This window comes from Ovis aries, chromosome 7 (genome assembly GCF_016772045.2).
Source record: "Ovis aries strain OAR_USU_Benz2616 breed Rambouillet chromosome 7, ARS-UI_Ramb_v3.0, whole genome shotgun sequence".
Taxonomy (NCBI): Eukaryota; Metazoa; Chordata; class Mammalia; order Artiodactyla; family Bovidae; genus Ovis; species Ovis aries.
This window is the reverse complement of record NC_056060.1, coordinates 34569418-34595607: the sequence shown is the minus strand read 5'-3', so window position 1 is coordinate 34595607 and position 26190 is coordinate 34569418. Positions and strand designations below refer to the sequence as shown.

At 50.3% G+C, this 26190-nt stretch overlaps 2 protein-coding genes across 6 annotated transcripts in view; one reads left to right on the top strand and one right to left on the bottom strand.

Moving 5' to 3' along the window:
* Positions 1-1533: 1533 nt before the first annotated feature.
* SPINT1 (serine peptidase inhibitor, Kunitz type 1) lies at positions 1534-13400 on the bottom strand. 3 transcript variants are annotated; one of them, XM_015096948.4, is made up of 11 exons: positions 13174-13400; positions 12435-12974; positions 5784-5911; positions 5406-5544; positions 5091-5309; positions 4935-4961; positions 4469-4594; positions 4304-4354; positions 3101-3271; positions 2831-2881; positions 1534-2416 (listed from the first exon to the last, which is right to left on the bottom strand). In XM_015096948.4, exons 2-11 carry the CDS (start codon positions 12889-12891, stop codon positions 2160-2162), a joined length of 1626 nt encoding a protein of 541 aa, XP_014952434.1. In that variant the 5' UTR covers positions 12892-12974; positions 13174-13400; the 3' UTR covers positions 1534-2159. The 3 variants fall into 3 exon arrangements, with proteins under 3 accessions (XP_014952434.1, XP_004010504.2, XP_014952435.1); XM_004010455.6 differs by having other exon boundaries at positions 5139-5309; XM_015096949.3 differs by having other exon boundaries at positions 13261-13400.
* PPP1R14D (protein phosphatase 1 regulatory inhibitor subunit 14D) overlaps positions 13068-26190 on the top strand; it is a 21742-nt gene continuing 8619 nt past the window's right edge. For 2 of the 3 annotated variants that reach the window (XM_060418597.1, XM_042252293.2), the window contains exons 1-2: positions 13068-13268; positions 14141-25451. In XM_060418597.1, coding sequence (XP_060274580.1) covers positions 25200-25451 — 252 coding nt within the window. In that variant the 5' untranslated portion in view covers positions 13068-13268; positions 14141-25199. Of the gene's footprint in view, positions 13269-14140; positions 25452-26190 lie in introns of those variants that run through there. The other variant, XM_060418598.1, reaches the window with a different exon arrangement.

The following is a 26190-nucleotide window of genomic DNA, read 5'->3' as shown; positions in this document are numbered from 1 at the left end:
ACAGGTGCAAGGGCTATGAGAAAGGCATCACAAAGAGGCCTGTCCTGGGCTGCTAATAAGGTTTTGCTTCTTTAAAAAAAAATTAATTTACTTATTATTTGGTTGCACCAAGTCTTAGTTGTGGCATGTGAACACTTGGTTGTGGTATGTGGGACCTAGTTCCCTGTGTGTGTGCTTTGTATGCTATGTCTCTTCAGCCGTATCCAACTCTTTGTGACCCTATGGACTGTAGCCCGCCAGGCTCCTTTGTCCATGGGATTCTCCAGGCAAGAATACTGGAGTGGGTTGCCATGCCCTCCTCCAGGGGATCTTCCCAACCCAGGGATCGAACCTGCCTCTCTTAAGTCTCCTGCATTGGCAGGCGGGTTCTTTACCACCAGCGCCACCCCCCGGCCAGGGATCAAAACCGGGCCCCTGCACTGGGGGCACCGCTGGACTGCCTGGGAAGCCCCAAGGTTCTGCATCTTGATCTGGGTGCTTGGCTCCTGGGTGTGTGCCGTTATGGAAATTTATTGAGCTGTACACTTAGGACTGAAATATGGACATTAACCTCAGTTGCTCTTCAACCCTTTAAAAGTAGTCTCCAACCTCTTACACTGCTATTTGATTTTTCTGTGTGGCACTTTCCACAATTTAAAAAAGTCTCTCTTTTGTAATGTAAAGGTTTAAATCAATCCTCCGGCACCAGCTCTAAGACCTTAGGAAATGATCTTTGCTGAGTTGGTTTCCTCGCCTGTAAAATGAGGATGATAATACCTTCATCCTTGCATTGTATGCTGAGGCAATCACTTGAGATATGTAAAGCACTTACGCAGTGCTTCCTATATGCTTAAAAATACCAAATTTCTAAGGGTTGGTGGTCCCTGGTACATAGCTCAATAAATAGTTGGTTGAATAAATGAGTAAATTAACAGAATGATTTTTTTTTTTTGCATAAGCAGGTAGGTAGCTCATACAGAGGGGTGTGGATTGGAGGCGAGAACCTGAACTAAAGGCAGGAGTTCAGAGCCTGGGGAGCAGCTACACTCCTGTGAGAAGCAAAGGCTTCTGTGGGTGACCAGATGGGCCCCTTGTCCCCAGCCCCTACACCAAAGGAGCAGAGATAAGAACCAGGGTTCAGGGAAATTCCCTGGTGGTCCAGTGGCTCCCCTGCAGGGGCCCAGGTTCAATCCCTGGTCAGGGAACTAAGATCCTGAAAGCCTAGGCCACAAAATGAAAAAACCAAACCAGGGTTCAAGCCTGTGCACCCCCACCCCCCCTAGTCCTTGACTACATACTTCAGGCCCAAACCGGGAAGAAACAGAGCTCCATGGCCTCCCTAGGTCCCTACTCCCAGGGCTCTTTCTCCCCCCCACACCGTGGTCAGACTTGGCAAGTATCTCCACCCTCAGGGGCTGGGGCTAGGACAGTTTCGGTAAGGGTGGGAAAACCTGCCGAGCAGGATGACCAAAGCCTGAACCGGTTGGACGGGACGGTCCCATCTCCCCCCAGCAGCCTATCCTTTTCCTGGCCCACAGAGCAGAGGCAGGAGACTCACAGAATAAATCACTTTATTCCACTGAGTGGACTCTGGCCTGTGGAAGCAAGGGAGCCCCAGTGGGTGCGGAGGATCTGGCTCCGTGTGCAGGCCGGGCTGGCTTGGGGCTTACTATGGGGGGCAGGGGAAGAGGTGGGGCCAGAGAGCCACTTCCTACTCCTCTCACCCACCCCCCACAGCATTAAATAAACAAAAAGGAACTCTGTACAACACAAAATATACAGGGAAGTCCTTCCCCCCAGACCACCCCCCACCACAGCCCTGGACTTTGCAGAGTGGGAGGGCCAGCTGTGGAGGAAACGGTTGGGGCCTCCAGCCTCTGAGGCTGTCCCAGGCCCCCTCCCAAGGTCATGGGATGGGGGCAGGCAGCTTGGAACAGGAAGCAAAACTCCAACTTGCTCTGAAATCTTACGTGGAGAGGTCCATTTCTTTAGGATTCCTGGCTCAAAGGTTTTCTGCTCCTTGCAGACCTGTGAGCTTTCTCAGGAACAAGTAGCCTGGACTTAGCTGAGACTCCTCCAAGAGGAGCTGGAGCCCTGGCTTTGGAGGCAGAACAGCCCTGGGAAACAGGCTGGAGAAGTCTGGTCCCGAAGTCTTTGCCCAGCCCAGGCCTCCGTCTTGGCTAGGAAGCAGGGCCAGGTGAGAGATGGCGAGAGCCCTGGAGAGGCCCAGGCTCAGAGGGGTCTAGTTGTTTGGTATAGACCAGGTGTTCCATGTCATCAGTGGTGGAGACCTTGGAGCTGGTGGGGGTGGAAGGTGGGGGGTGGCGGTGTCTGTGGAAGTCCTTTTTCTGGTTCTTGAAGAAGCAGTAGCCCAGAATGGCGACTACCACCACGATGCAGGTACCCAGGAGCACTGCAATGGCCACCTCCACGGAGCCTGCGGGAGGAAGGGCCGGATGAAGCACTCCCAGAGCCTGCTGGGTCCGACGCCCACCCCTGCTCTGTATGAAAGGGACTTGGGCAAACGGATGCGGGGAGTGGTGGTGGTGGTGGGATAAGGAGCCTGGGCGTGTGAGCAGCTGAAACTGCTCTGTCGGGAGCTTGCTGGGAGGGGTTATGCTGGGTCTTGGCTCCAGGTCACTCTACTTGCAGGTGATATGGGGAGGGCACTGACGGCCCGCAGACCTGGCATGTATTTCTGTCCTTCTCTCCCTTGCCCCGGCAGGCACCACTATTGTCCCTTTAGCCAAGCTCAGGGTCCTCTCAACACGGGCTTAGGCTGTCACAACTGAGTGGAGCTGATCTTTGAGTTCATATCTACTCAGTGGCGACAGGCAGATGGGGGGCTTACCTGTGCTGGGAACAACGGGGCTTTCCCGCCGCAGACCAAACACATCCTTCTCTACAAAACAATGGAGGCGGGGGAGATAAGTCAATATGAAAGGTTCGAAGACTCAGCTGCTCCTCAGTAGTGCCCCAGATACTCCACTGCCATCCTCTCCCACCCTTAGTTCAGGTGCTCTAAGGACAAGGCTGACCAGTCCATGCTTTGGGACAGAGCTGAATGCTCCAGCTAAGCCTTTCACCTCCCCATGTTCCAGCCCCACTCTGCCCCACTCACTGGAGATGCCACGACAGGACTCAAGGCACTGCTCCTCCTCCTCAAAGTTGTTCTTGTTGCCATAACAACCGCCATAGGTAAAGCGGGCGCAGTGTTCAGTGAAGGGGTTGTAGTACCAGCGGGGGATGCTCTCTGAGCAGAGGCCCGTGTCTGGCAGGTCTACGCAGTGCCCTGCAGGGTAAGGAGCAGACGAAGGTGTGAATGTCCACGGGACCTCCCTGCCACCACTAGGCTCCACATGGTTGCTGCCCACCACCCCCTGACCCTCCCAGGCTGGGGATGGCTGTGATTCAGTGAGGGGCCCGGGGGCCCCAGAAATATCTGGGCCATTTGCAGTGTTGCTAGAAGCAAGGAAGATAAATGCAGGAGAGTAAGTTTGGGTCCAGAATTACCCTAGGCTGACTCGTATAACTATTTCTTAATTTTCTTTCAGCATTTCCGACTGTATCAAGGTCTTGGTTTCTCCCCAGCACTTGATGGTCTGCCTTCTAACAAAGAAAACTCAGAGTCTGAACCTAACAAAGAAGACTCAGAGTCTGAACCTTGGCAGCCAACAGTGTCCAGCTAAAATTTGTTACCATGTTTTATTACACTTATTTTAAAAGCAAATCTCAAATTGTGGCATATAATAGTGGCTTTTCATTTACAGTACTGACATGAAAGTTCCTTTTTTTTTTTTTAATCTCCAATTTCAGTTATTTATTTTTGGCTGTGCTGTGTAGCATGCGGGATCTTAGTTCCCTGACCACGGATTAAACCCATGCATTGGAAGTGCGGAGTCTTAACCACTGGATTGCCAGGGAAGTCCCTGAAATTTCCTTTTTAATATATTAAGTTAAATCAATAACATCTCAGTGATATGTAGGCACGGTTAAATTTCTGAAGGTGTTGGAACTCTCCTGGCAATCTAGTGGTTAAGACCCTGAGTTTCCACTGCAAGGGGTATGAGTTCCCACTGCAAGGGGCATGAGCTCAGTCCCTGGTTAGAGAACAAAGATTCCACGTGCCATGCAGCACGGCCTAAAAAAAAAAGAATTTCAGGAGGTGTTAAGAGGATGTCTGATGCTTAGCAAACACAGAAAGAAAAGCGCAGGACACCCCTGCCCCCAGCTTGGTACGCACAGCAGGCCCCTGCAGCACACTGATGGCATGAGGGAGGACAGTAGCTCAGCCCTGACCCAGGAGACCAAGGCAGGAGCTCACCTTTGTCCCTGGGGAAATGGATCCTCTGGAGTTTATCGAAGTCTCTGGTGTCTGCAAAGATGAAAGATCAGAGGCGCAGACCTGACAGGGGCCTCGCAGAGGTGTGGGGGTGACTGGGCTGGATCTGCCCTGCCCTGCCCACCGCCCTCCGCCCCCAGGCCTCACATTTCTCACAGGTGGCCTCATCGGAGGCGTCAGGGCAGTCGGGAGTGTCGTCACACTCTAGGAAGCTGTCGATGCAGCAGCCATCACCGCAGCGGAACTTGCTGGAGTGGCAGCTGCCAGAACACACTGGGGAGGGTGAGGCCGGGGGAGGGGGAGGTCAGGTGGGGGTGCAGAGGCCAGCAAATACCGCGAGCCCATCATCTACCTGGCCCTCTCTAGCCCCAGGCAGCATTATGACACAGCCCCTGTTCCCTCTCCACCCCTGCCCCTCAAACCCTCCTACGCACAAAACAGGCAAAGGCTGATGGGAGGATCCTGAGCTGCAGGGGGTGAGGCACTTGTGGGCCTTCATTCTGAGGGCAGGAATGAGTTGTGGAGCCAGGGCAGTGTGAGCAGGGGCCTAGACTTGATACCGGCTGGAGAGCTGGCAGGGGTGAGGGGAACAAGGAAAGGAGCAAAAGCCTACCTGGATGATGCCTTTCTGCTGAGGGACCTAGGAGAGAAAAACGGAGAAATGAGAGGAGGCAGGGCCAGGCCCCAGCCAGGATGAGCTGATAGGGGGCCTAGGGATGGGGGTATTCCCATGCCCACCTCCCTGATCCCGTGAAGAGAGAACACCTACCCTGGGGGAATGTCACCTGAGCCCCAACACTGCTTCGCAAAGGCCCACCTTGCACATTATGGCAGGCAAGCTTGCACTCTTCTTCCCGAAGGTAGTTGTTCTTGTTGCCCAGGCAACCTCCATAAACGAAACTCTTGCAGATCCGTTCTGTGGGGTCGTAGTACCAGCGGGGGAAGGAACCACGACAGCGGCCCACCTTCCTGGGTACAAGGCAGTATTCTGGCAGGGAGGGAAGCTGGTCAGGGGCGTCTGAAGGGCCAGGCAACTGGGGTGGGGGATGCCTCCCACGGTGGCCTCCTCGCCCCACTTCCTTACCTTCCGTCTGCTCAGGGGACAGCACAGTGACCGTGACATTGGACGTGCTCTCTGGCTGGTCTGAACCGGCCGCCGTCAGCTGGAACAGGTAGCTGCCTTCTTTGAGTCCCCACAGCTCCACCTGGTCTGGACCACTCCTCTAAGCACAGGAATGGCCATCAGGCAGGGGCTGCTTGACACCCCTGGGCTGCTCCAGGCCCTCCCAAAAAGCCACTCCCCCGCTCCCCCCCGTACTGGGGAGAACAGACTGTCTTGGTATTAAATGGATCCTCAGCTTTTATCCACCCCATCCCACCTGGAGCCACAGTTGGGCCTATGGCCCCACAAAGGAGCCCTGGGGAGCTGAGGTGGGGGTCCAAGAGCCACCCAGCATCTCACCTCGACCCTGATGTCTGTGTCCCCCCGCAGCAGACGCCAGTCTGTGGTCTCCACATCCTTCAGCACTAGGGGCTCCTGGGGCTGTACCTTCAAGTCTGTACCGTCCCAGGCCTTGGGGATCCGGGACCCTGCGAGGAAGGTGAGGTAAGGTGAACTCTCACTGAATGGGAAGGATCCCTCCTCAAGTGAGGGGCTGGTGCCCTATGGGTGGCAACTAGACCAACCTAGGACTCAGTAGCCTGGTGAGACACAGATACAATTACACAATGAAACCATTCTTTTTGTCCTCTGTTTAGATATGTTACACTTAAGACATTCTAATGTTGTAAAGCCACTTTCTGAAGCAAATAACTGAGCGCATTGCCATCTGATCCCATTTAGGAAAAAAATATATATATATTTGTATATATACATGTATATACATATACATATATATACATATACATGTATATACATACATATATATATATGCCTTATACACACATATATTTGGAAAGAGGAATTTTCCTATTTTCTACAATAAGCAGGTACTTGTGCTAATTGCTTTAAAACGTCAGGGGACTTCCGTGGTGGTCCAAGTGGCTAAGACTTGGCACTCCCAACACAGGGAGCCTGGGTCTGACCCCTGTTCAGGGAACTAGATCCCACATGCCTCAACTAAGTTTGTATGCCACAACTGAAGATCCTGCACGCCACAAGTGAAGAACCACATGCTGCAAGGGAGATCAACGAACCCATGCGCCACCACTGAGGCACGGCGCAATCAAATAAACATTTTTTTTTAAGTTAGAGAAATAACACTTTTGAAAAGCCAGATAAGTTAATCTGTAATTAACATCATCACCCCTCTCTCTACAGCCCAGATCACTGCTGAGAAGCCCGGACAGAGGCCTGAAGCACAGAGTTCCTGGGGAGCACTGTGTCAAGCCTTGGTGTCCCATGATGCCTGGGCACATGAAGAGGGTGCCTCCTCTAGTTACGAGGGGACACAAAATACCCTCCCTCAGCCAGGGCCTTCAGAGAGCGCGTGGCCCTGTGAACACCTCGATTTTGGATGTCTGGCCTCCGGAACTGAGGCTATACATCGCTACTGTTTTTAGCCACCCACTTTGTAGTACTTTGGCATAGCAGCCCTAGGAAACTGATGCACTGCCCTTGAGGGTGTTACGGTCCAGTGGGGCAGGTTAAGATCCAGCCACAGGAAGCAAAATGAGAGAAAAGACCCACCAAGATGAAGGGGTTTGTGGTACATGTACAAGACAAGGATGTGGATGTTTAAAGAAAGGAAAGATCACAGCAAGTTAGAGGAAAAAGGCAAGGCTTTGTGAAGTACAGACAAAGGATTTCTTTTTTTTTTTGAGACAAAGGATTTTTAAAATTCTTTTATTTTTATTTGTTTGGTTGTGGGGAAGAATGTTCTGTGTTGCTGATGGCAGCAGAAACCATGATGAGCCGAAACAAGAAGTGGAGAATTTGCAAGGCTGGCTTGGTGGACTTTAAGGAGACCAGCAGGGCTGGGACAGATCTCCAAGGGCCCTGGACACTCGGTCAGGGCATGTGCACACAGCAGGACTGACATTCAAATATTTGACAACTGGTGGTACAGAAAGAGGACAGACACTGGCCATGAGCAGTGGCACAGAAGCCTGGAGGCCCAGTCTGCACTAGAAACTGACCTCCCTCAAAGCCTGATCAAGGTCCAGAAGTACTAAGGGAAGGCCAAGGGCCAGGGTAGCAGGGGAATTCTTAAGCTCCTAGCAGCAAGTGTTTACCCATCTGTCTGGAATAGAATTATTTCTATGGAGCAAGGAGGCCAGCAAGTGGACCAGTGCAGTAGTTCAAGGCAGATACAACAGAACCAGTCTGAATTAAGGGATAGCTTAGGGATGGATCCTGATGCTGGAAAAGACTGAGGCAAGGAGGAGAATGCGACAACAGAGGAGAAAAGGTTGGATAGCATCACTGATTCAATGGACATGAGTGTGAGCAAACTCTGGGAGATAGTGAAGGACACGGGAGCTTGGTATGCTGCAGCCCATGGGGCCACAAAGAGCTGGACACAATTTAGTGACTGAATGGCGGCAGAGATGGAAAGGACGATCTAAGAAACAACGCGTAGACGCTTCAGGCTGCTGTGCCTGACAGGCTCTGGGGAACTGCCAACGGAGAGCCAGGGCATGGGCAGAAGGGAAACCAGATCTAGCAGGAACATGTGGCTTCAGCCATAGAGAAGTTGAATTTGAAGGAGAGGAGGAGTGCAGTGGGAGCCCCAGAGAAGCCAGAGGTAGAGAAAGACCTGGAGTCATACTAACAAAGCTACTGCTAATGGAAACTGTGCTCAGAGGACTTCCCTGGTGGTCCCGTGGCTGAGAATCTGCCTGCCAATGCAGGGGACAGGTTCAATCCCTGGTCTGGGAAGATCCCACGTGCCTTGGGGCAACTAGGCCCCTGGACCACAACTACTGAGTCTGGGCTCTAGACCCCACACTCCACAACCAGAGAAGCTACCACAACAAGAAGCTGTCACACTGCAGCTAGAGAGTAGTCCCCGTTTGGCAACTAGAGAAAGCCTATGCACAGGAATGAAGATCTAGCATAGCCAAAAATAAAATAATTAAAAGCAAAAAAAAAAAAAAGAAAGTGTGGCTAGCACACACTAGATACTTTATCTGTAGTATCTTATCAGAGCTGGCAAATTATGGCCTGCAGGCTACATTTAGCCCAACCTGTTATATTTTTTAACGGTTGAAAAGAATTCTTAAACAATACTTCATGACATGTGAAAAGCACATAAAATTCAAATTTGTGTCTATAAATTAAGATACAGCCTTACCAAATTGTTTACAAATTGTGGACAGCTGCTTTCATGTTACCACAGCAGCTGAGCAGTTGTAACCAACACAAAATCTAAAGTATTTACTATATGGATATTCACAGGAGGTTTGCTGCCCCCATCTATATCGCCTTCTTTCCTAACCATCCTGCCACAACTGCATTCTTGCTCCTCTTTCCAGATGAGAAAACTGACACCAGAGAGGTTAAATGACCTGCCCAGGGTCGCTCAGTTTCTAAACAGTGGAGCTGGGATTTGAACCTTGGTCTGACCCATACTCTGTCCAAAACATCAAAATACCATGCTGCAGGTTATACTTGCTTAGAAAGATGACTGTTTTTTTTATTACTTTTATAATCTTCAATTTTGTTTTTAGCTTAGGTAATATATGGACCTGGAGAAGGAAATGGCAACCCACTCCAGTATTCTTGCCTGGAAAATCCCATGGACAGAAAAGCCTGGTTGGCTACAGTCCATGGGGTCGCAGAGCTGGACATGACTGAGCATAAGGACATGAACGAACCTTCTCTCCAGAGGTGTTCTCAGTTACTAGTCTGGGGGCGTGTGTATGTGTGACTATCAGGAGAGAGAGTATTGAATTTATAAGCATGCAAGTTCTTCATCTTGCTTTTCCCTTTATACTGGAAATCATTCACAGTTGTACATACTTTTGGTTGCATAGCACTTTTAACACATTTAACCAGTCCATCAGTCCCTCTTGATTTAGGTCCTTCTTCCCTACCTTTCTCCCTCCCTACTAAAAACTAACCCATGCTGCCTCAGGGTTTATTATTCATATTACGATTAAAACAGCACCACAGCATCCAATTATAGGATGTGTTGACAGACACTGAGATTGTTTCCAATTCTTTGCTATTATAAACAGTGGTGCAGTGACTGACTGGCTGGTAAGTTGTTTTACACATGTTTAAGCATAGCCACAAGATGAGTTCCTGCAAGTGGAATTGTGGTGAGGGTTATGTGCCATTTACACTTTTGGTGGATACTGCCTGCCCTTCACAGAGGCACCACAGAAGGTTAGTGAAGTCTAAGAGTTCAAAGGAAGGAGAGAAGGTAAAGAGATAACAACTGGTAGAAGGCTGAATCACAGGGCTGCGTCTCTGCCTCTCTTTGATGAGGCAGAGAAAGCAGAGCCAATATGGGAGTCACAGAGGGTGATCCCAGAGATGAAAAGACCAGGACACACAGTGAGAGCAAAGGGATGGGCGGGGAGAACTTCCACAGAGAAACAAGCCAAGTGGTGCAGGGGCTACAGGACTGAGAAAAGGAAACCTCCATTATAAGACCAGGAGAGCAGGGCCAGGAACTAAGCCCCAAACCAGTGGCTTGAGGGCTCACTGAGAGCTAGCCCAGGCCCTGAGGTGAGAGGCCAAGCCAAGGGGGCAGTGAACTAGGAGGAGCCTGTCCCTCCCTCCTTGCATTTTCCAGAAAGTAATCAGCAGTCCACAAGGGGAAACAAGACAGGGTACTTGGCAGTCTACCGAGCAGAAAGATAGGCTAGCCCCACTGGCCCCAGAGTATAAGTCACAAACAGAGTGACGTATCAGACCTCGGGCCTAATCAGCAATGTCTAACCACTCGCAAGCCTGGTCCTCTCCAAGCCCCAGTCCCAGGAGCAAGGGGCAGATGTCTGGACAGATACCATTCCTTATTTCCCACCCACTGAGAGCAAAGGGCCAGAGGAGTGATAAAGCCAGCCCCTCCCCCAGCCGTCAGGCCTCAGGACTCTCCAGGGAAACACAGTCTCTATCTTCCAAGCCACTCTTCCAATGCAAAGATGGGGAAGGTAGGGGAAGGGGAGAAGAGGAAAGAGCAGGGTGTTTAGGAGGCCCCAGTAATCTGGACTGGACTGGCCTGGCCACAGGCAGGGCAAGGGGTACAGGTCAACCCACCCTGGGAAGGGCTCCCCCAGTACAAGAACCAAAGGTTCAGAAGCCCTGAGTACTTGCCCACTTTGCCTGCCTCGGTCTACCCTAGCCCAGCTTCCAAAAGGCCATAATGACTTGACCCTCTTTGTACTTTCAACCTCTCTAGCGCGACTCAGGTGAGAATGGACTCCTGGACACATGCACACAGCATCCCCCATTCTCCCAAACACTGTGGTGCCCTGAAATGGCCTGGGGGCCAGACTAAGTCCAAGTTCTACCCAGCACCCCATGGGACAGGAAATCCCCACTCCATCCTGTCTTGTGCCAATCAGGCAAGTCAGGAGGTGGGGAGGTTCCCAGATGAGAAAGGCTCCGTCTAGCTCAGCTTCCTGACGAGACCCCAGTTTCAGGCGTCGGCCCTGCAGTGCTGGCCATCCGATGGGTCCTGTCAGAGCCGGGAGGGCCGGCAGCTCGGATCACTTAGGTCATCACCACCTACACTCCCTGCTGCTTCCTTGTGAAACAGGCTCAGGCCCTGGCCCACTGGGACTCAGTAGCCCAGCCTAGCCTGGAGACAGTGTCCCTCTCCTGGAATCTCCACCCCACCTCTTCCCAGAGATCCAGAGCTTCTGAAAGGATAGGGAGAAGAGGAAAGGTTGGAGAGGAAAACTTTCTCTACTTTCCAGAACTGAGACCGACCAGCCCCAGCCTGGCCCCTGGACTCCCTAGTCTCTGGTTCTGTTGTCCATTGGGCTGTCTTGGATCACAGACAGGTTTCTACCAGAAAGATGGTCTTGTGTGAGAAATAGTGCAGCCCTGTAGGAGGTCTGGCCTGGGGTTGAGTCCCATTTGTGGACGGTATATATTTAAGATGGGAGTCAGTCTCCTAATCTAAAAAGTAGAATGACTACTAATAGCACCCTTTTCAGAGGTGGTTGTCATGATGCCTAAGTGAGAGGCTAAGTGGCATAGCAGTCAGCAAACAGTAAAGCACTAACAGAGGTTATCAGTGTGACCCATCCCTGCCCTGGAGCCCCACCTGGCCAGAACAACAGGTGGAGAGGATGGGGAACGAAGGTCTCTGGAGGGACCCCAATCCCAGCTAACTGCTCAGTCCCAGGAGGAAGGAGGAGGAGCCGTGGCCCCACTTTGCCCTTATCCTGGAAGTAAACAAGGTGAGCAGACAGCTTGGCTACTAGAGCTTCAGCAGGAAGAGCTCTGCCAGGCTTACAAGCACACAGGAGTGTACACACACGCACACATACACACACACTTGCCTGGACAGCTGACTTCCTTCCCCTACCAGGTACACATACCAGTGGACTGACTCATCCAGCAACCCTCCTCACCTGGACCCCAGGGCCTCTAGGCTACTGTGTCCACAATACCGCCTCCTCCCCAGTTGGATCACCCCCAACTAGGCTTGTTCTTTAGACTCTGGTGGTATGGCAGTTTTTCCCCCAGACCACTAAAGACCAGTACCTGGGGAGAGGAGTACAAGAAATGCTAGAACCAATCCCAGACCCAGCAGTGAGGAGCCCAGCCTTCACCCAGTCCACTTGACAGGGCCCCAAGGTACCTAGCACAGTGCTTGGCCTGGAGTATCTCTATCTGGTCATCAGGTGGCCTCCAGACAGCTCATTCCCTGATTTGGCCCATTGGGGTCAAAGCAGGAATCCCCAGGAGCTTGTTCCCACTCACACATCCCAGAACACCCGCCCACTCAACATCCTGAATTCACGAGCCAGCGTCGGCTCTAGGACGTCCCTCCTCGCCCCTCTTGTAGCCTGTTTATACCATGCCTACTTCTAAGGATGAGTTAGGATCGAATGGGACTCTCCTCCAAACTCCTTTCTGATGCTTCACGCAAAGACCCTATAACCAGTCCTTTTTGTGAGTCTCCCCAGATCCTGGCACCCTCCTCCTTACCTCTAAAGCCCTGGGTCCGCAGCTCGCGGTAGGAGCGGTAAACCTCCCGCGTGAGGTAGTTGATGAAACCCTCCCTGGGCGCGAACTTGCACACGAAGTTCTGCTCGTAGAGGCAGTTGATGAGGAAGCAGGAGACGATGGCGTCCTCCCCGCCGTCGGGCTGCAATTCCACCAGCGCCAGATTGCAGTCGTTGGAGCTGCAGCAGGCGTGCACGCAGTCCCGGCCGCGGCGCGCGGTGAGGGAGCGCAGGAAGGTGGCCCCGTTTCTGACCGAGGCGTCCGTGTCGAGCACGAAATCAGGCACCCCGGGGGTAAAGCGGTTCAGGCAGCCGTCGGCCGTGAGCAGACCGGGGGTCACCGGCGGCGGCCCGGCCTCGGCGCCCCGGAGGGCGAGCGCGCAGAGAAGCCACCCGGCGACCGCTGGGATGCGGGCCCGGGAGAGGCGGCCCCCGGCCATCTTCCTGCGGGGGATCGTCGCCCTCCTCCCCACCGGGGTCACCTTCACAGAGCGGGCCTCTGGGCTCCGAGGGTGCTAGCGACCTGCGAGAGGGAGGGGACGGAGGAGGAGACATCGGATCAGCCAAGAGACTTCCAGGGAGGAGGGCCGGCCGGGAGGAAGTGAAGGGGAGGACCGAGGAGCACGAACACCCCGGGAGTGAAGAACGGCAGGTGGGCCCGGTCCTCCCACGCACACTTCGGTGACCCCGCAGCCGGTCGGACGGCTAAAGAGCTCACGTACCCTGACACACGCACCGGCGCAGAACAAAGGGCCAGACATGCTCCGAACCCGCTCCGCCTCCTCCTGGCTCTCCTCGGCCCGCGTTACCTGCGCAGGTGAGTGGGGTGGGGCCGGGCCTGCCGAGGTTCCGGTCCAGGTGTCCCGCGCTGCTCGGACCGCCGTTTCCGCCCGGGTGTCGGGTGCTCTGGGGTTCCGGCACCTCCACCCCTCTAGTTTCTGGTGAAACTGAGTCAGTGCGGCCGGGGCGGGGCGAACATTAACCCTGGCGTGGCCAGCCCCGCCCACGCCCTGTGCGCCCCTGCAGCCCCGGCTTCCGGGCCGCCTACCCCCAATCCCTGCCATCTTCCACCCTGCTTCTGCAACCTGGTGCCCAGACAGGCTCAGAGGCAGGCGCGCCCTGCCCCGGTCCCAACCTCGCGGGGCTCCATGCGCCCCAGAAGTACACCCCTATCCCTGGAGGCCCAGACACTTCGGGAAGCGCCGACGTCTGGCACACGAAGGTGGGTCAGATGCTCAGAGGCTGCCGACTCCCTTTCCGGTCCGGATTAGCATTCCCAGACCCAGGCCCGAGGCGCTAGGGAAGGGGCTGGGGGAGGAGAAACGGGGGAAAGCCCGATGCCAATAATCTCGCTGTCGTGGTCAGCCCTCGGGAAGTCATTTCCGTCTTGTGGCGGGAAGAGATCCCAGAAGCTGTGTGGGTGCACCTTTGATAACTGGAATCCCGGATGCCCGCTGGAATATTACCACCATTGCCAGCTCTGGAAACCCTCCTTTCTGTTACAGCTGAGAAACGAGAGATTTCCCCGGTCCAGGTTTCCCTACTTGATCCTCAGTGGTTCCTTTTGTTTTGAGGCCCTTCCTCATTTTGTACTAACGTTTCCCTTCCGGTCGTTGTCGCAGCTGAGTTAGTTTCATTGGTCAGCAGATCCCTTCTCTACAGCACAGAATTTCTCTCCTCTCTCACCAGGTGGGGTGCTCCTGGTCAGGAGCTGGTTCTTTCTTTCAGTAAAATAACATCCTTGGAAGCTAGAGGTTCCAGATCACCAAAGTAGCTGAGCCTTCACTGAGCCCTGGACTCCTTGAAACCAGGCTCATTGCTTTTCCTGAGTGAAGAACTCCCCTTAAAGGCCATTCTTTACAGAGCAATGTTGGTCCTGTTAATGTTCTCTTCAAAAGAGATTCCATACGGACTTCCCTGGTAATACAGTGAATAGAAATCCGCCTGCCAATGCAGAGGTCACAGATTCATGCCCTGATCCAGGAAGACTCCATATGCGAGGAACAACTAAAGCCCCTGAGCTACAACTACTAAACCCATGAGCTGCAACTAGTGAAGCCTGTTCACCTAGAGTCCGAGCTCTGCAACGAAAGAGATCGCAGCAACAGGAAACCCTTGCACCACAACAGAGAGTGGTCTGCAGCAGTGAAGACCCAGCGCAACCAAAGAGAAGTTAATACATACTTTTTTTAAAAAAGAGAGCTTCCACCCCTTCACAATGACTTAACAAACCTCAGCCCAATGGGAACGTTCTTCTTACCCACTAGATCCTGTAGCCGACCCTCAGTCCTTTTCCTAGCTTAACTGCAACATTCCCTAGCTGCACACATTTTGGGTATGGATATTGTGTGTGGGAATCCGGAGTCTGTCTCCCCTCTGAATTTTTCGTTTTTTTCCACTGCCCCAGGCACGGTGGGGAACATGGATGATATGCCGGGAAATGAAGCATATGATTGTGTAGTTACTGGAAAGAAAGAATTTTGTTGAGATTTGATTTGTGCTTCCTTTAATACCTTATACATACAAAAATCCTAACACAGAAGACTTACCCTATGGTAATATTACTACAGATTAATCATTACTTCCATCATATATATCATTACAAAAACCTACGTCTGATAATGCCCCAAACCTGTTCCAAAGTATTTCTCACACATTGCCCCATTCAGTCAAAACAAACCAAGAAAGTAGGTACTAATTTTATCCCCGTACTACAAATGAGCAAGCAGGCTCAGACAGGTGGACAAACTTGTTAGGTCACATGACAGATAGGTGGCAGAACCGGGACTGGAGTTCAGGCAGGCTAAGTCCACTGCTTTAGCACCTAAACACTGTGCTTTTTACTGTACTTTCAATTCTGACTTCAGCTGGAAATCCCACATTCAGCTCAGATCAACTTGCCTTGAAAATCAACAGGTTTTCAAGTGATCAGCGACCATTTGAGATGCCTGCTGGGTTCCAGACGTGTGACATCTGTGACCTCTGATGCTCACAACAGCTCTGAGATAGTTTCTACTTTGCAGGGAGGCTCACTAAACTCCACCTAGGTAAGGTAGTGAAGAGTGGGAGGCAAGATGCTATAGAGGTTCAGCTTGTGGGCTTCAGACTCAGATTACAGGGTTTAATTCTTTCATCTGCCACTTACTGTCAGTGTGGCCTTTGGCAACTTATTTATCTCCTTGGTGCCTTAGCCTTCTTGTATACAACGTGGGACTTCCTAGGGTTAGTATGAGAATTAAATGAGTTACTACAGAGAAAACATTTGACTCTGACTGCTCAATAAATGTTACCTGAAAAAAAGTGACAAAGTCAGAATTTTATCACAAGTATCTCAGACATCAAAAACTACACTTTGGGAACTTCCTGGTGGTCCAGTGGCCAAGACTCCATGCTCCCAATGCAGGAGGCTCAGGTTCGATACCAGGTCAGGAAACTAGATCCCACATGCTGCAAGGAAGATCGAAGTTCCTGCATGCTGCAAGACCTGGCACAGTCAAGTAAATATATACATTAAAAAAAAAAAAAAAACCCACACTTTTCACACTACCTTATGCTGGTTCTTACATCCTAAAGAGAAAAGCTACACATGGAGGGAAAAAGACTAAGTACACCAAAGCAGTAAAGGTAATGGTATTTGAATGATGAAAATATGGGGTAACATTTTCTTTTTTCTGGTTTAAAATTATTACCAAAGTTTCCTTTGGTGAGTATGGAGTGTTTCCATGAGAAAGAGAAAAATACGTCATGACAGCTTTCACATTCATCATGTTTAGCCCCACATTACTTCTTTTTCCACATTCTCTCATCTCACTGACCCAGGCACTTTGTCCCAGTATCTCTGTGCCCCCTGCCTTTCCGTGGGCTTCCCTTGCAAGCATCCAGCCAGCCCTGGGCAGCGGCATCTTCTTCAGTAACTGCTCACATCCGTCCCGGCTTGTCTGTGGCCACTGCTGCCCTAGTTCTGGGCTCTGTACCAGCTTGCAGATGTACTCCAGGCCACCCTGCACATGGCATGTGGTTCCCTCCTCCAGCCCTGCCCTTCACCTGTCCAGGTCCTCAGTGACTCCCAAGAGCCTCTCTAGCAGTATGTACAGAGCCAGCTATCCTCTGGGTGGGTTCATAAAATTTGGTTTATGGAGAGGCAGAGAGCGTCAGAGCTATTGGGGGTCTCAGTTAAAGCCTTTCCCCTTACATATAAGAAGCTGTATGTCCTATATATAGGCCCAGAGATCGGTCATTGGTTTGTTCAGAGACGAACAGAGCTAGTATGTAGCAGAGGCCATCTCTACACATCAGGTCTCTTGACTGCCAATATTGACCCCTTTCTGTGATTCTGACTTACCTTCCTACAAAGCATTTCCAGATTATATTGTTTTCTTTTCTCTCTTTCTCCTTTTTTTGGCTATGCTGTGTGGCTTATAGGATCTCAGTTCTCCAACCAGGGGTTGAACCTGGGCCACGGCAGTGAAAGGCCAGAACACTAACTACTAAGCAACCAGGGAATTCCCCCAGATGATATTGTTTTCTGACTGTACATTGCAGGCCCAAGGGAGCTGTCCAGGTGAGTTAGCTCTTTTGTTAGGCCATGTGGTTCACACTCCCTATATGAACTTGGGGAAGAGAAAGCCAGGGTTTATGCTATAGGATACCTTCATACTTGCAATACCACCAGTACCAACCACTGATACTGGAGTGGGTGGTTTGGTGAGAACATGCAATCCTTAACACCATACTAGAAAAGGAACACTGAATGCCTTGTCTCGGATGGTGGTCTGGTGGTTTCTATAAGTAGGTTTAATGAACTATCTACAAAGACCGCTATCAACGATGGTGGACAGGTCCTCACCTTCCTTGTAAGTGCATGCTGCTCCTCCCACCAGGAGGTGGTGTCTACCTTTCCCTTCTCTTTGAATTTGTAACTTGCTTTGACCAATAGGACAGAGTAGAAGTGGTGCCCCGTGGCTTTCAAACCTCAGCCTTGTGGCTTGCATTTTCCCTCTTAGAACCAGTTGTCAAGTGAAGAAGTTTGACAACCCTGAGGGAGAGAGAGGCCACTGGAGGAGAGCAAGACCGGAGGATGAGAGGTTGTGATGGGAGAAAGAGGTGTCTGGCTATCTCACAGCCACCCCAGCTGAGTAGCTTCATTAAACCATTGTTCACCCTTAGCCCCAGTTGACTCGCTCCAACAGAGATTAGCTACACCTCCAAAGCCCTGCCCACGTTGCAGCATCATGAGCAAATGTGTTCATTTTAAGCCTTTAAATTTTGGGGTGATATCTGTAAGCAGGTAAGTTAGGGAGTCTCTGAAGAAAGAGAATCAGGAATGACGTTCTCGACATAAGAGAAACCATTGGGGGGCATTCTGTGGTGGTCTAGTGGTTAGGATTTCTGGCTTTCTCAGCCAAGGGCCCAGATTTAATCTCTGCACAGGGAACTAAGATCCCACAAGCTGTGCAGAGCAGCCGAAGGAAAAAAAGAGAGAGAAAGAAAAGCTATTTTGGCTGAAGTTATCTTGTGTTCCCTGATAGCTCAGTTTGTAAAGAATCTGCCTGCAGTGCAGGAGACCCCAGGTCGATTTCTGGGTTGGGAAGATGCCCTGGAGAAGGGACAGGCTGCTCACTCCAGTGTTCTTGGGCTTCCCTCTTGGCTTAGCTGGTAAAGAATCCACTTGTAGTGTGGGAGACCTGGGTTCGATCCCTGGATTGGAAAGATGCCCTGGAGAAGGGACAGGCTGCCCACTCCAGTATTCTGGCCTGGAGAATTCCTGGGTTGCAAAGAGTCAGAGTGAGTGACTTTTACTTTCATTTTGTGACCTAAGCCTGGCCACAGTGCTTGCCCTTGAACAGGTCTAGGTAACAAGGATCTTGAGGGAACAAAGAAAGAACAGAGAAGACAGTCAAACAATAGTCCTGTGATAAAGCAGAGTCCTAGTTCCTCCTCAAGGAATATACATAATAATTTATCTTTGACTCCAGCTGGAGCTAAGGCCCCCACCCTGATGGAGGACAGAATACTGATACTGACCCTCCTGACTTCAATCCACCAAGACTTGGACTCCTAAAACTTTGCCCTAATTCTATGCAGAATTTTCTGCTCAAGCCTCTTCATGAATATGCATATCAGATCACTTCAGTTCAGGCTTCCCTTGTGGCTCAGCTGGTAAAGAATCCGCCTACAATGAGGGAGACCTGGGTTCGATCCCTGGGTGGGGAAGATCCCCTGGGGAAGGGAAAGGCTACTCACTCCAGTATTCTGGCCTGCGGAATTCCATGGACAGAGGAGCCTGGCAGGCTACAGTTCATGGGGTCCCAAAGAATAGGACACGACTGAGCGACCAACACTTTCAGTTCAGTTCAGTTGCTCAGTCATGTCCAACTCTTCGAGACCCCACAGCCACAGTGCTTGCCCTTGAACAAGTATAGGTAACAAGGATCCTGAGCGAACAAAGAAATGTCAGAACAGAGAAGACAGTCCAACAACAGTCCTGTGATAAAGTATATGCATACACCCTTAGCTCAAAACTTCTCTAATTTTGCTGTTAGGGGAGAGGCAGCTTTTAGAAAGTTCCCTGGTCTCCTCTTGACTTGTTGCTATTGCTGTTGTTTAGTCGCTAAGTCATGTCTGATTCTTTTGTGACCCCATGGACTGTAGCCCATCAGGCTCCTCTGTCCATGGGATTTCCCAGGCAAGAATACTGGAGTGGGTTGCCATTTCCTTCTCCAGGGCATCGTTGTCACCCAGGGATCGAACTCACATCTCTTATGTCTCCTGCTCAGGTGGGTTCTTTACCACTAGTGCCACCTGGGAATCCACAAGGCAAGTAATAATTTGATTTGCTGCAAATAATAATAAATCCTTCCTTCTTCCAATCTTTAGCTTGATACCCACTGAGAGGTAAACCCATTTCTCTGATAACAGTTTTGTGGCAGTAACTGAAACAGAGGGACAACATATTTACAGAGCAATTTTTAGTACTAATTATCTGATTATCTGGAGAAGGAAATGGCTACACACTCCAGTATTCTTGCCTGGTGAATCCCATGGCCAGAGAAACGTGATGGGCTACAGTCCATAGGGGACCAAAGAGTCGGACATGACTGAGCGACTGAGCACTAGCACCTCTAATAATTACAGCTAAATAAGGAGAAGGCAGTGGCACCCCACTCCAGCACTCTTGCCTGGAAAATCCCATGGACGGAGGAGCCTGGTAGCCTGCAGTCCATGGGGTCTCTAGAGTCGGACACGACTAAGCGACTTCACTTTCGCTTTTCACTTTCATGCATTGGAGAAGGAAATGGCAACCCACTCCAGTGTTCTTGCCTGGAGAATCCCAGGGATGGGGAAGCCTTGTGGGCTGCCGTCTATGGGGTCGCACAGAGTCGGGCATGACTGAAGCGACTTAGCAGTAGCAGCAGCAAGTTGCATTTTAATGATCTAAAGCCCAATAATTCCCTTGATAATGCAGAGCCAAGGAATTTTGAGGAAAGTAATGCAATATTTGTCAAGGTGAGGCTACTGTCATTGGTTTAATATTCATTGAAAAGAGACAAGTCCCCTCAGATACTCCTGCAATCCTCAAAGGGCTTGATTTATTTGGCTGTGCTGCACAGCTTGTGGGATCTTAGTTCCCCAACCAGGGATTGAACCCCAGCGCTCAGTAGTAAAAGTGTGGAGTCCTAACCACTGGACCACCAGGGAATTTCCTAAAAGGGGCATTATTGAAGAATTCTGCTAATGTCAAAATGTTCACAATAGTTCAGTGTGGTAGATAACCTCTAAATGATCACTAACGATCCATACCTGCCAGTAATTATGCCTGTGTGTGTAATCTCCTCTCTTCAGTGTCACTGGACTTAGTGATTGGCCTCTGATGAATAGAATACAGCACAGCAAGTCATGGGATGTCACTTCCTAGATTAGGTTACAAAAAGACTGTGACTTCCATCTCACCTGTCCCTTTCCCTCTCTCAGCGCCCTGTTTCTGTTGTAAACCAGCTGCCATGTGGCGAGTAGCCCACTAGAGATGTCTGCATGGCAGGGTGCAGATGTCTGACCAACAACACTGGTCTGTGCTGGCTTGCACCCTTCTGAGAACCCCTGAACCAGAGGAGTCGGCTAAGCCACCTATTGAAACTGATATAATAAATACCCATTGTTTTAAGCAGGTTTTGCTGGTGGCTCAGCGGTAAAGAATTGCCTGCCAATGCAGAAGACATGGGTTTGACCCCTGGGTTGGGAAGATACTCTGGAGAAGGAAATGGCAACCCACTTGCCTGGGAAATCGTTTGGACAGGGGACCCTGGCAGGCTACTGTCCTGGGGTAACAAAATAGTTTGACATGACTTAGTGACGCAACAATTGTTCTAAGCTGCTAAATTTGGGGGTAATTTGTTATGTAGTAATGTATAACTGTTGTGTGCTCAGTCGCTTCAGCTGTATCTGACTCTGTGACCCTAAGGGCTGTAGCTTGCCAGGCTCCTCTATCCATGGGATTCTCCAGGCAAAAATACTGGAGTGGATTGCCATGCCCTCCTCCAGGGGATCTTCCTGAACCAGGGACTGAACCTGAGTCTCCTGTGTCTCCTGCATTGTAGATGGATTCTTTACTCACTGAGCCACCTGGGAAACCCTAACATACTCATTAATTGAAAAAATTAGGAGATCAAACTATAAATAGTTTACTTGGTACAACCTTTCAAGGAGCCTCTAGAATTTCCCTAAAAGGGGCATGGGGGGAAACACAGGGTGGTCCAGGGGGCATTCCACAGCAGGTAGTAAGTGTTCCATCTCTGGTTGAGGAACTAAGAACCAAGAAACATGGTCAAAAAAAATTTTTTTTTAAATAAGAGAAAGAAAGAGAACATCTAGCTCTGATGGGGCCTGCTTGCTGCTGATTTTATTCCATCACTGGACCCAGGCCTGGCTGGGATAGCAGGCCAGATATACTTGCCTCTGCCCCAGCCTGCACCCTCGTTATTTCCCCACCCTGATATGAACCTGTGGTCCTGGTGGTTTTTCTTATCTTGAAACTTGAGTTCCCTTATCTTGGGCAAATTTATTGATGTGTGGTGACACGCATAGGTCAATGCTGAGATGAAAGACTGTAAATAAGGAGACTTATATATAAATAATGGGCATTACTCTTTTGTGTGCCATCGAGTGTCTCTGGGGCTGTGTTGTGTGCTCCTGCAGAGTCTTACCAACGCCCAGCTTATAGATGAGGAAATATGCTAAGAGAGGTCCCATGCATGAACCTGTGTTCCTGTATTGGCATTCGTGAAATTTGCATGTCCCAATCCATCACCAATTTCTGTTAAATATTACCCCCTAAATAGCTCTCCAATGCACAACTTCTCACTATCACCAGCCATACCTCTCCCAGTCAAGCCCTACAGCAGTGGTCTCCCCACTGACCTCCAGGACTTCTGCACCCACTGATCCTCTCTCTATTCAAAATCTGAACATGTCAGTCTGCCCACCAACCTTGCTTAAGATTTTGCAGTGACTCTCAATGCTCTTAGGATAGAGACAAAACTTCTTACCATGGTTCACAGGGCCCTAAGTGGATAGATCCACCTTGTCTGCCTCAAGACTCACTTCTGCCTCCCTCATCTCTTTAAAATTTTTTATTTATTGGCTACACTGCACAGTTTGTGGAATCTTCGTTCCCTGACCAGGGATCGAACCTGGGTCCACAGCAGTGAAGTGAAGTGAAGTCGCTTAGTTGTGTCCGACTCTTTGCAACCCCATGGACTGTAGCCTACCAGGTTCCACCATCCATGGGATTTTCCAGGCAAGAATACTGGAGTGGGTTGCCATTTCCTTCTCCAGGAGATCTTCCCGACCCAGGGATTGAACCCGGGTCTCCCACATGGTAGGCATTGTAGGCAGACGCTTTACCGTCCAAACCACCAGGGAAGAATCCACAGCAGTGAAAGCGCAGTTTTAACCACTGGACTACCAGCAGATTTCCCCTCCCTCCTCTCTTTGTCCCAGCTCTACTGACCTTCTCCAGTCCCTGGTGCTTACCCTCTTCCTCCTGCCACAGGGCCTTTGCATATGCTGTGCCTTCTGCCAATTCCCACCTCTCCCCTGTACCTAGTTAACTCCTACTTATCATTCAGAACTCAGTCCAAATGTTACCACTTGTTAGGTCATACCGTAACTAGACATTCTATATCACCTCTTACCTTTTCTTCAGAAAAGAAATATAGTTGCAGTTTTACATTTATTTGATTAGTTGATTAATGTTTATTTTTACACTGGACTGTAAGGTCCATGAAGGCTGAGACTGTGTCCTTTTTTGATCACCTGTCTCCAGTACTGAGCATAGTGTTTGCCTACCAGAGGAGTTCATAAAATCTTTGTTAAATGAATGAGTTAATGAATGAACAAAACCATGGCCTCTTCTGATCTGGTTCCTTTTCCTGAAAGGGCCCTTGAACACTTCAGGAGACAGAATGGGGAGGGAACTATCATAATAATGCCTATCACACTGTGTAACATGTCATCAAGGTAACAACTGAGTCTACAGGCTGTATTTTCCAGGCCTCCCTACCCACTTCTTATTGCCACCTTCTTCCAAAGAGGGTCAGGAAGAAGCCACTGCAGAGAAATTACAGAGCCAGACTTTGATGGACAGAGCCTCTCCGGGAAAGCAGGGAGGATGAGAAGGCAAAGAAAGGAAGAGAAAGGATGTCTGCTGAGAAAGGACTTTGTATTAAACATCATGTTAACGTCATCTCATTTAATATTTACATATATATTTATTTGACTGCCTCGGGTCTTAGTGACAATACATGGAATCTTTGCAGGATGCAGACTATCTGTCGTGGTACTCTGGCTTTAGCAGTTGGGGGCTTCAGTAATTTTAGCACATGATTAATTGCTCCGCAGCATGTGAGGTCTATAGTTCCCCGACAGGGATTGAACTCATGTCTCCTGAATTACAAGGTGAATTCTTAACCACTGGACCACCAGGAAAGTTCCCACCATCTCATTGAATCCTCTTCAAACTCCATTTTGTAGATGAGAAAGCAGACTCAGGTTGTGAAACTGGAGGGTTATTAGACCAAGGCAGGGCAAAGCTGAGTTTGAACTGGGATCTGTCAGCCTTCCTCTGAAGCTTGGGTGTTTCTAGGCTACCATTCTGGCTTCCAACCCTCAAACACTTCCCCAACCTGGTTAACTTAGGGCCCAGAATACCACCATTAAAGACTCATCAATTGGTTTTTGTCTAAAACTCTCTTGTAGGAGTCACTGTATGACAGGTGAAATTGATAGGTTGGAAACAAACTCAGCATCACAAAGGCAACCACTCTAAGACCTAAAAAGAAATTCATGAAAAAGAAATACATAAATAAAAATTGGAATGTAGGAAGTAAAGGGGATGAGGGAGTATGAGTGAGGGAGCTAATTTCTTATCATTCATGTTGAGAGACAAGAGATACCGTCTACAATGGACAAATTGGAATTTCCCTGGCAGTCTAGTGGTTAAGACTCTGGTCAGAAAACCAAGATCCCACATGCCACGTAGCACAGTGAAGAAGATAAAAAGTAAATAAAATGGACACATTTGTGTTATTACACGAAGGGATAATGGTGATCACAGAACTAGGAACAGAAGCTGTCAGTAGGCCACCTCTAGGGGGCGGGGCGGGGAAGAACAGAGAAACTTTCATTCTTCATTTGTCCTTCTTAGCTCTTCATTTGTCCTTCTTAGCTCTTCATTAAAAAAAAACGGGCTCGATGGGCGTGAGTCTGCGTGAACTCCGGGAGATGGTGATGGACAGGGAGGCCTGGCTGCTGCGATTCATGGGGTCGCAAGGAGTCGACACGACTGAGCCACTGCACTGAACTGAACTGATATATTCTTCTGTTGTGTAACTTCTCTAAAACGTTTGGAAATTTTTGTTACAAAAGACTGAAGAGACAAAAACACCCTTCCTTTAGAATGCAAGTCGGTCTTGAAGTAATAGTCCTTGACACCTGGGTAAATGTTAGGTCTGCAGGGTTCCTCAGTGGACCTCAGTCAGGGGAGGGTCACATGGTGGTAAACACGGCTTCCTAAGCAGTTGCCTGTGGGGAATGGGCTTGGGAGACAAGTTCACCTTTGCAAACACACAAGGCCAGGGGAGTACCTGTTCCCTCACAGTCCTAAAGGCAGCTCACACTCAGACACAAGAGGGTGCTGCCCACACAAGGGCCAGAGATCACCACCCCTCTAATTATTCCTAACTCTGCCCTCAGCAGCACCACGCTCTGAGCAGGAGCCCTTGCCAGCCAGGGACCCCACTCCTGCAGGATCCCTGCGAGCATAGCTTCTGAAGGCCAATGGATCTAGTCCCAGGAAAGTGCTGCTAAGGTCTCTCTGGTGAGAGAGACTCCGATTAGAGCCCCGCACCCCTCAGGACCCAAGGCCCTCTCCCACCTCCGAGGCATGGCACCCTCTTGACCTTTGTTCGTGTGTAGTTTATATCCCTGTTTTGCAGCAGCTGCAGAAAGGGAGGCTGGGGCACAGCTCGGGAGTGCCACTTACTGGCAGCCTGGAGCCAGGAGCCTGGCATTCCCAGCACCAGACAAAGGCCAGTTGATCTTTGACCCCCGCCCCGCCAGAAGCCTTGGCCCTGCCTCCACCCGCCTTTCTTTCTTCCCTGCTGGCCTCTCCCTCTGCTCTCGCTCCTCATTCCCTGGCTTTCCTGCTCTGACTGGCAATTTTTCCCAACTCTTTGCCCAAACCAGTCCTTCCATGCTGTCTTCAAGCCCTGCCTCCTGCACATCTCCCAACCCGGACAAGGAGAATCCAAGTAAGAAGGTCCGGTGGGCTTTTGCGAGGAGGAGGACATCATCCACGGACTCCGAGTCGAAGTCCCAGTCTGACCCCGTCCGACCCCGGTCCCGGAAACCCAGCCGGCTGACGGTGAAGTATGACCGGGGGCAGCTCCAGCGCTGGGTGGAGATGGAGCAGTGGGTGGACACCCAGGTTCAGGAACTCTTCCAGGTGGGTAGGACCTGGCAGGCCTGGGGACTGGAGGGCACAAGAGAAGTGCTCTATGGAGAGGAAGCTTTTCCCACAGGTGAAGCATGGGTTTGCAGTCCTGAAACTGGCCTCCCATTGGTCTGGGCTCTGCCTCCCACTCTATAATCTGGAGCAGGTCTTTTAACATCTCTGAGACTCAGTTTCCTATCTGTAAAACGGGGCTATCAATGCCTGTTGTACCCGTTTTGTAGAACTTTTTGAGGCTCAGATGAGATGGTAGAGGAATTATTTTTATTTTAGGTCTGTATTTACTTTCATCCTCAACACACATACCTATCTAGTACATCATTGTTCACGCCTCTAGCTATCAGCCATGTGTAGCTATTTAACTTTAAACGGATGAAAATTAAATAAAATTGAAAGTTCAGTCCTTCAGTCACACTAGTTACATTTCAAGTGCCCCGCACCTCCAGGTGGCTAGTGGCTACACAAAACCTTTCCATCATCTCAGAAACGGATAGTGCTGGAGTAGAATGTCAGAGTAACCAATAGTGACCGCTAATATGAGTGCCTGACCTAGCCTTGGCCCTGGCTCTGACTGATTCCCCTCAACCACATCCTGGGAGAGCAGCATTTTATTTTTTACCTAGATACCTCCAAATCGAGATTCTAGTATAGTAACAAAGTTTGCTCCAACAACAAGAATAACATTTTGAGCACTTAACCCTACACTAGTCACAGTGTCCAGCACCTGCCTTAC

Bases quoted from the DNA above. Each gene is read 5' to 3' on its own strand.
- SPINT1 (XM_015096948.4), bottom strand. From the start codon at position 12,891: ATGGCCGGGGGCCGCCTCTCCCGGGCCCGCATCCCAGCGGTCGCCGGG. The intron at 3,272-4,303 runs GTGAGCTCCTGC...CTTACCCTGCAG, and splicing joins CCATTTCCCCAGGGACAAAG to GGCACTGCGTAGACCTGCCA. The intron at 2,417-2,830 runs GTAAGCCCCCCA...TTCCTCCCGCAG, and splicing joins CCCCGTTGTTCCCAGCACAG to GCTCCGTGGAGGTGGCCATT.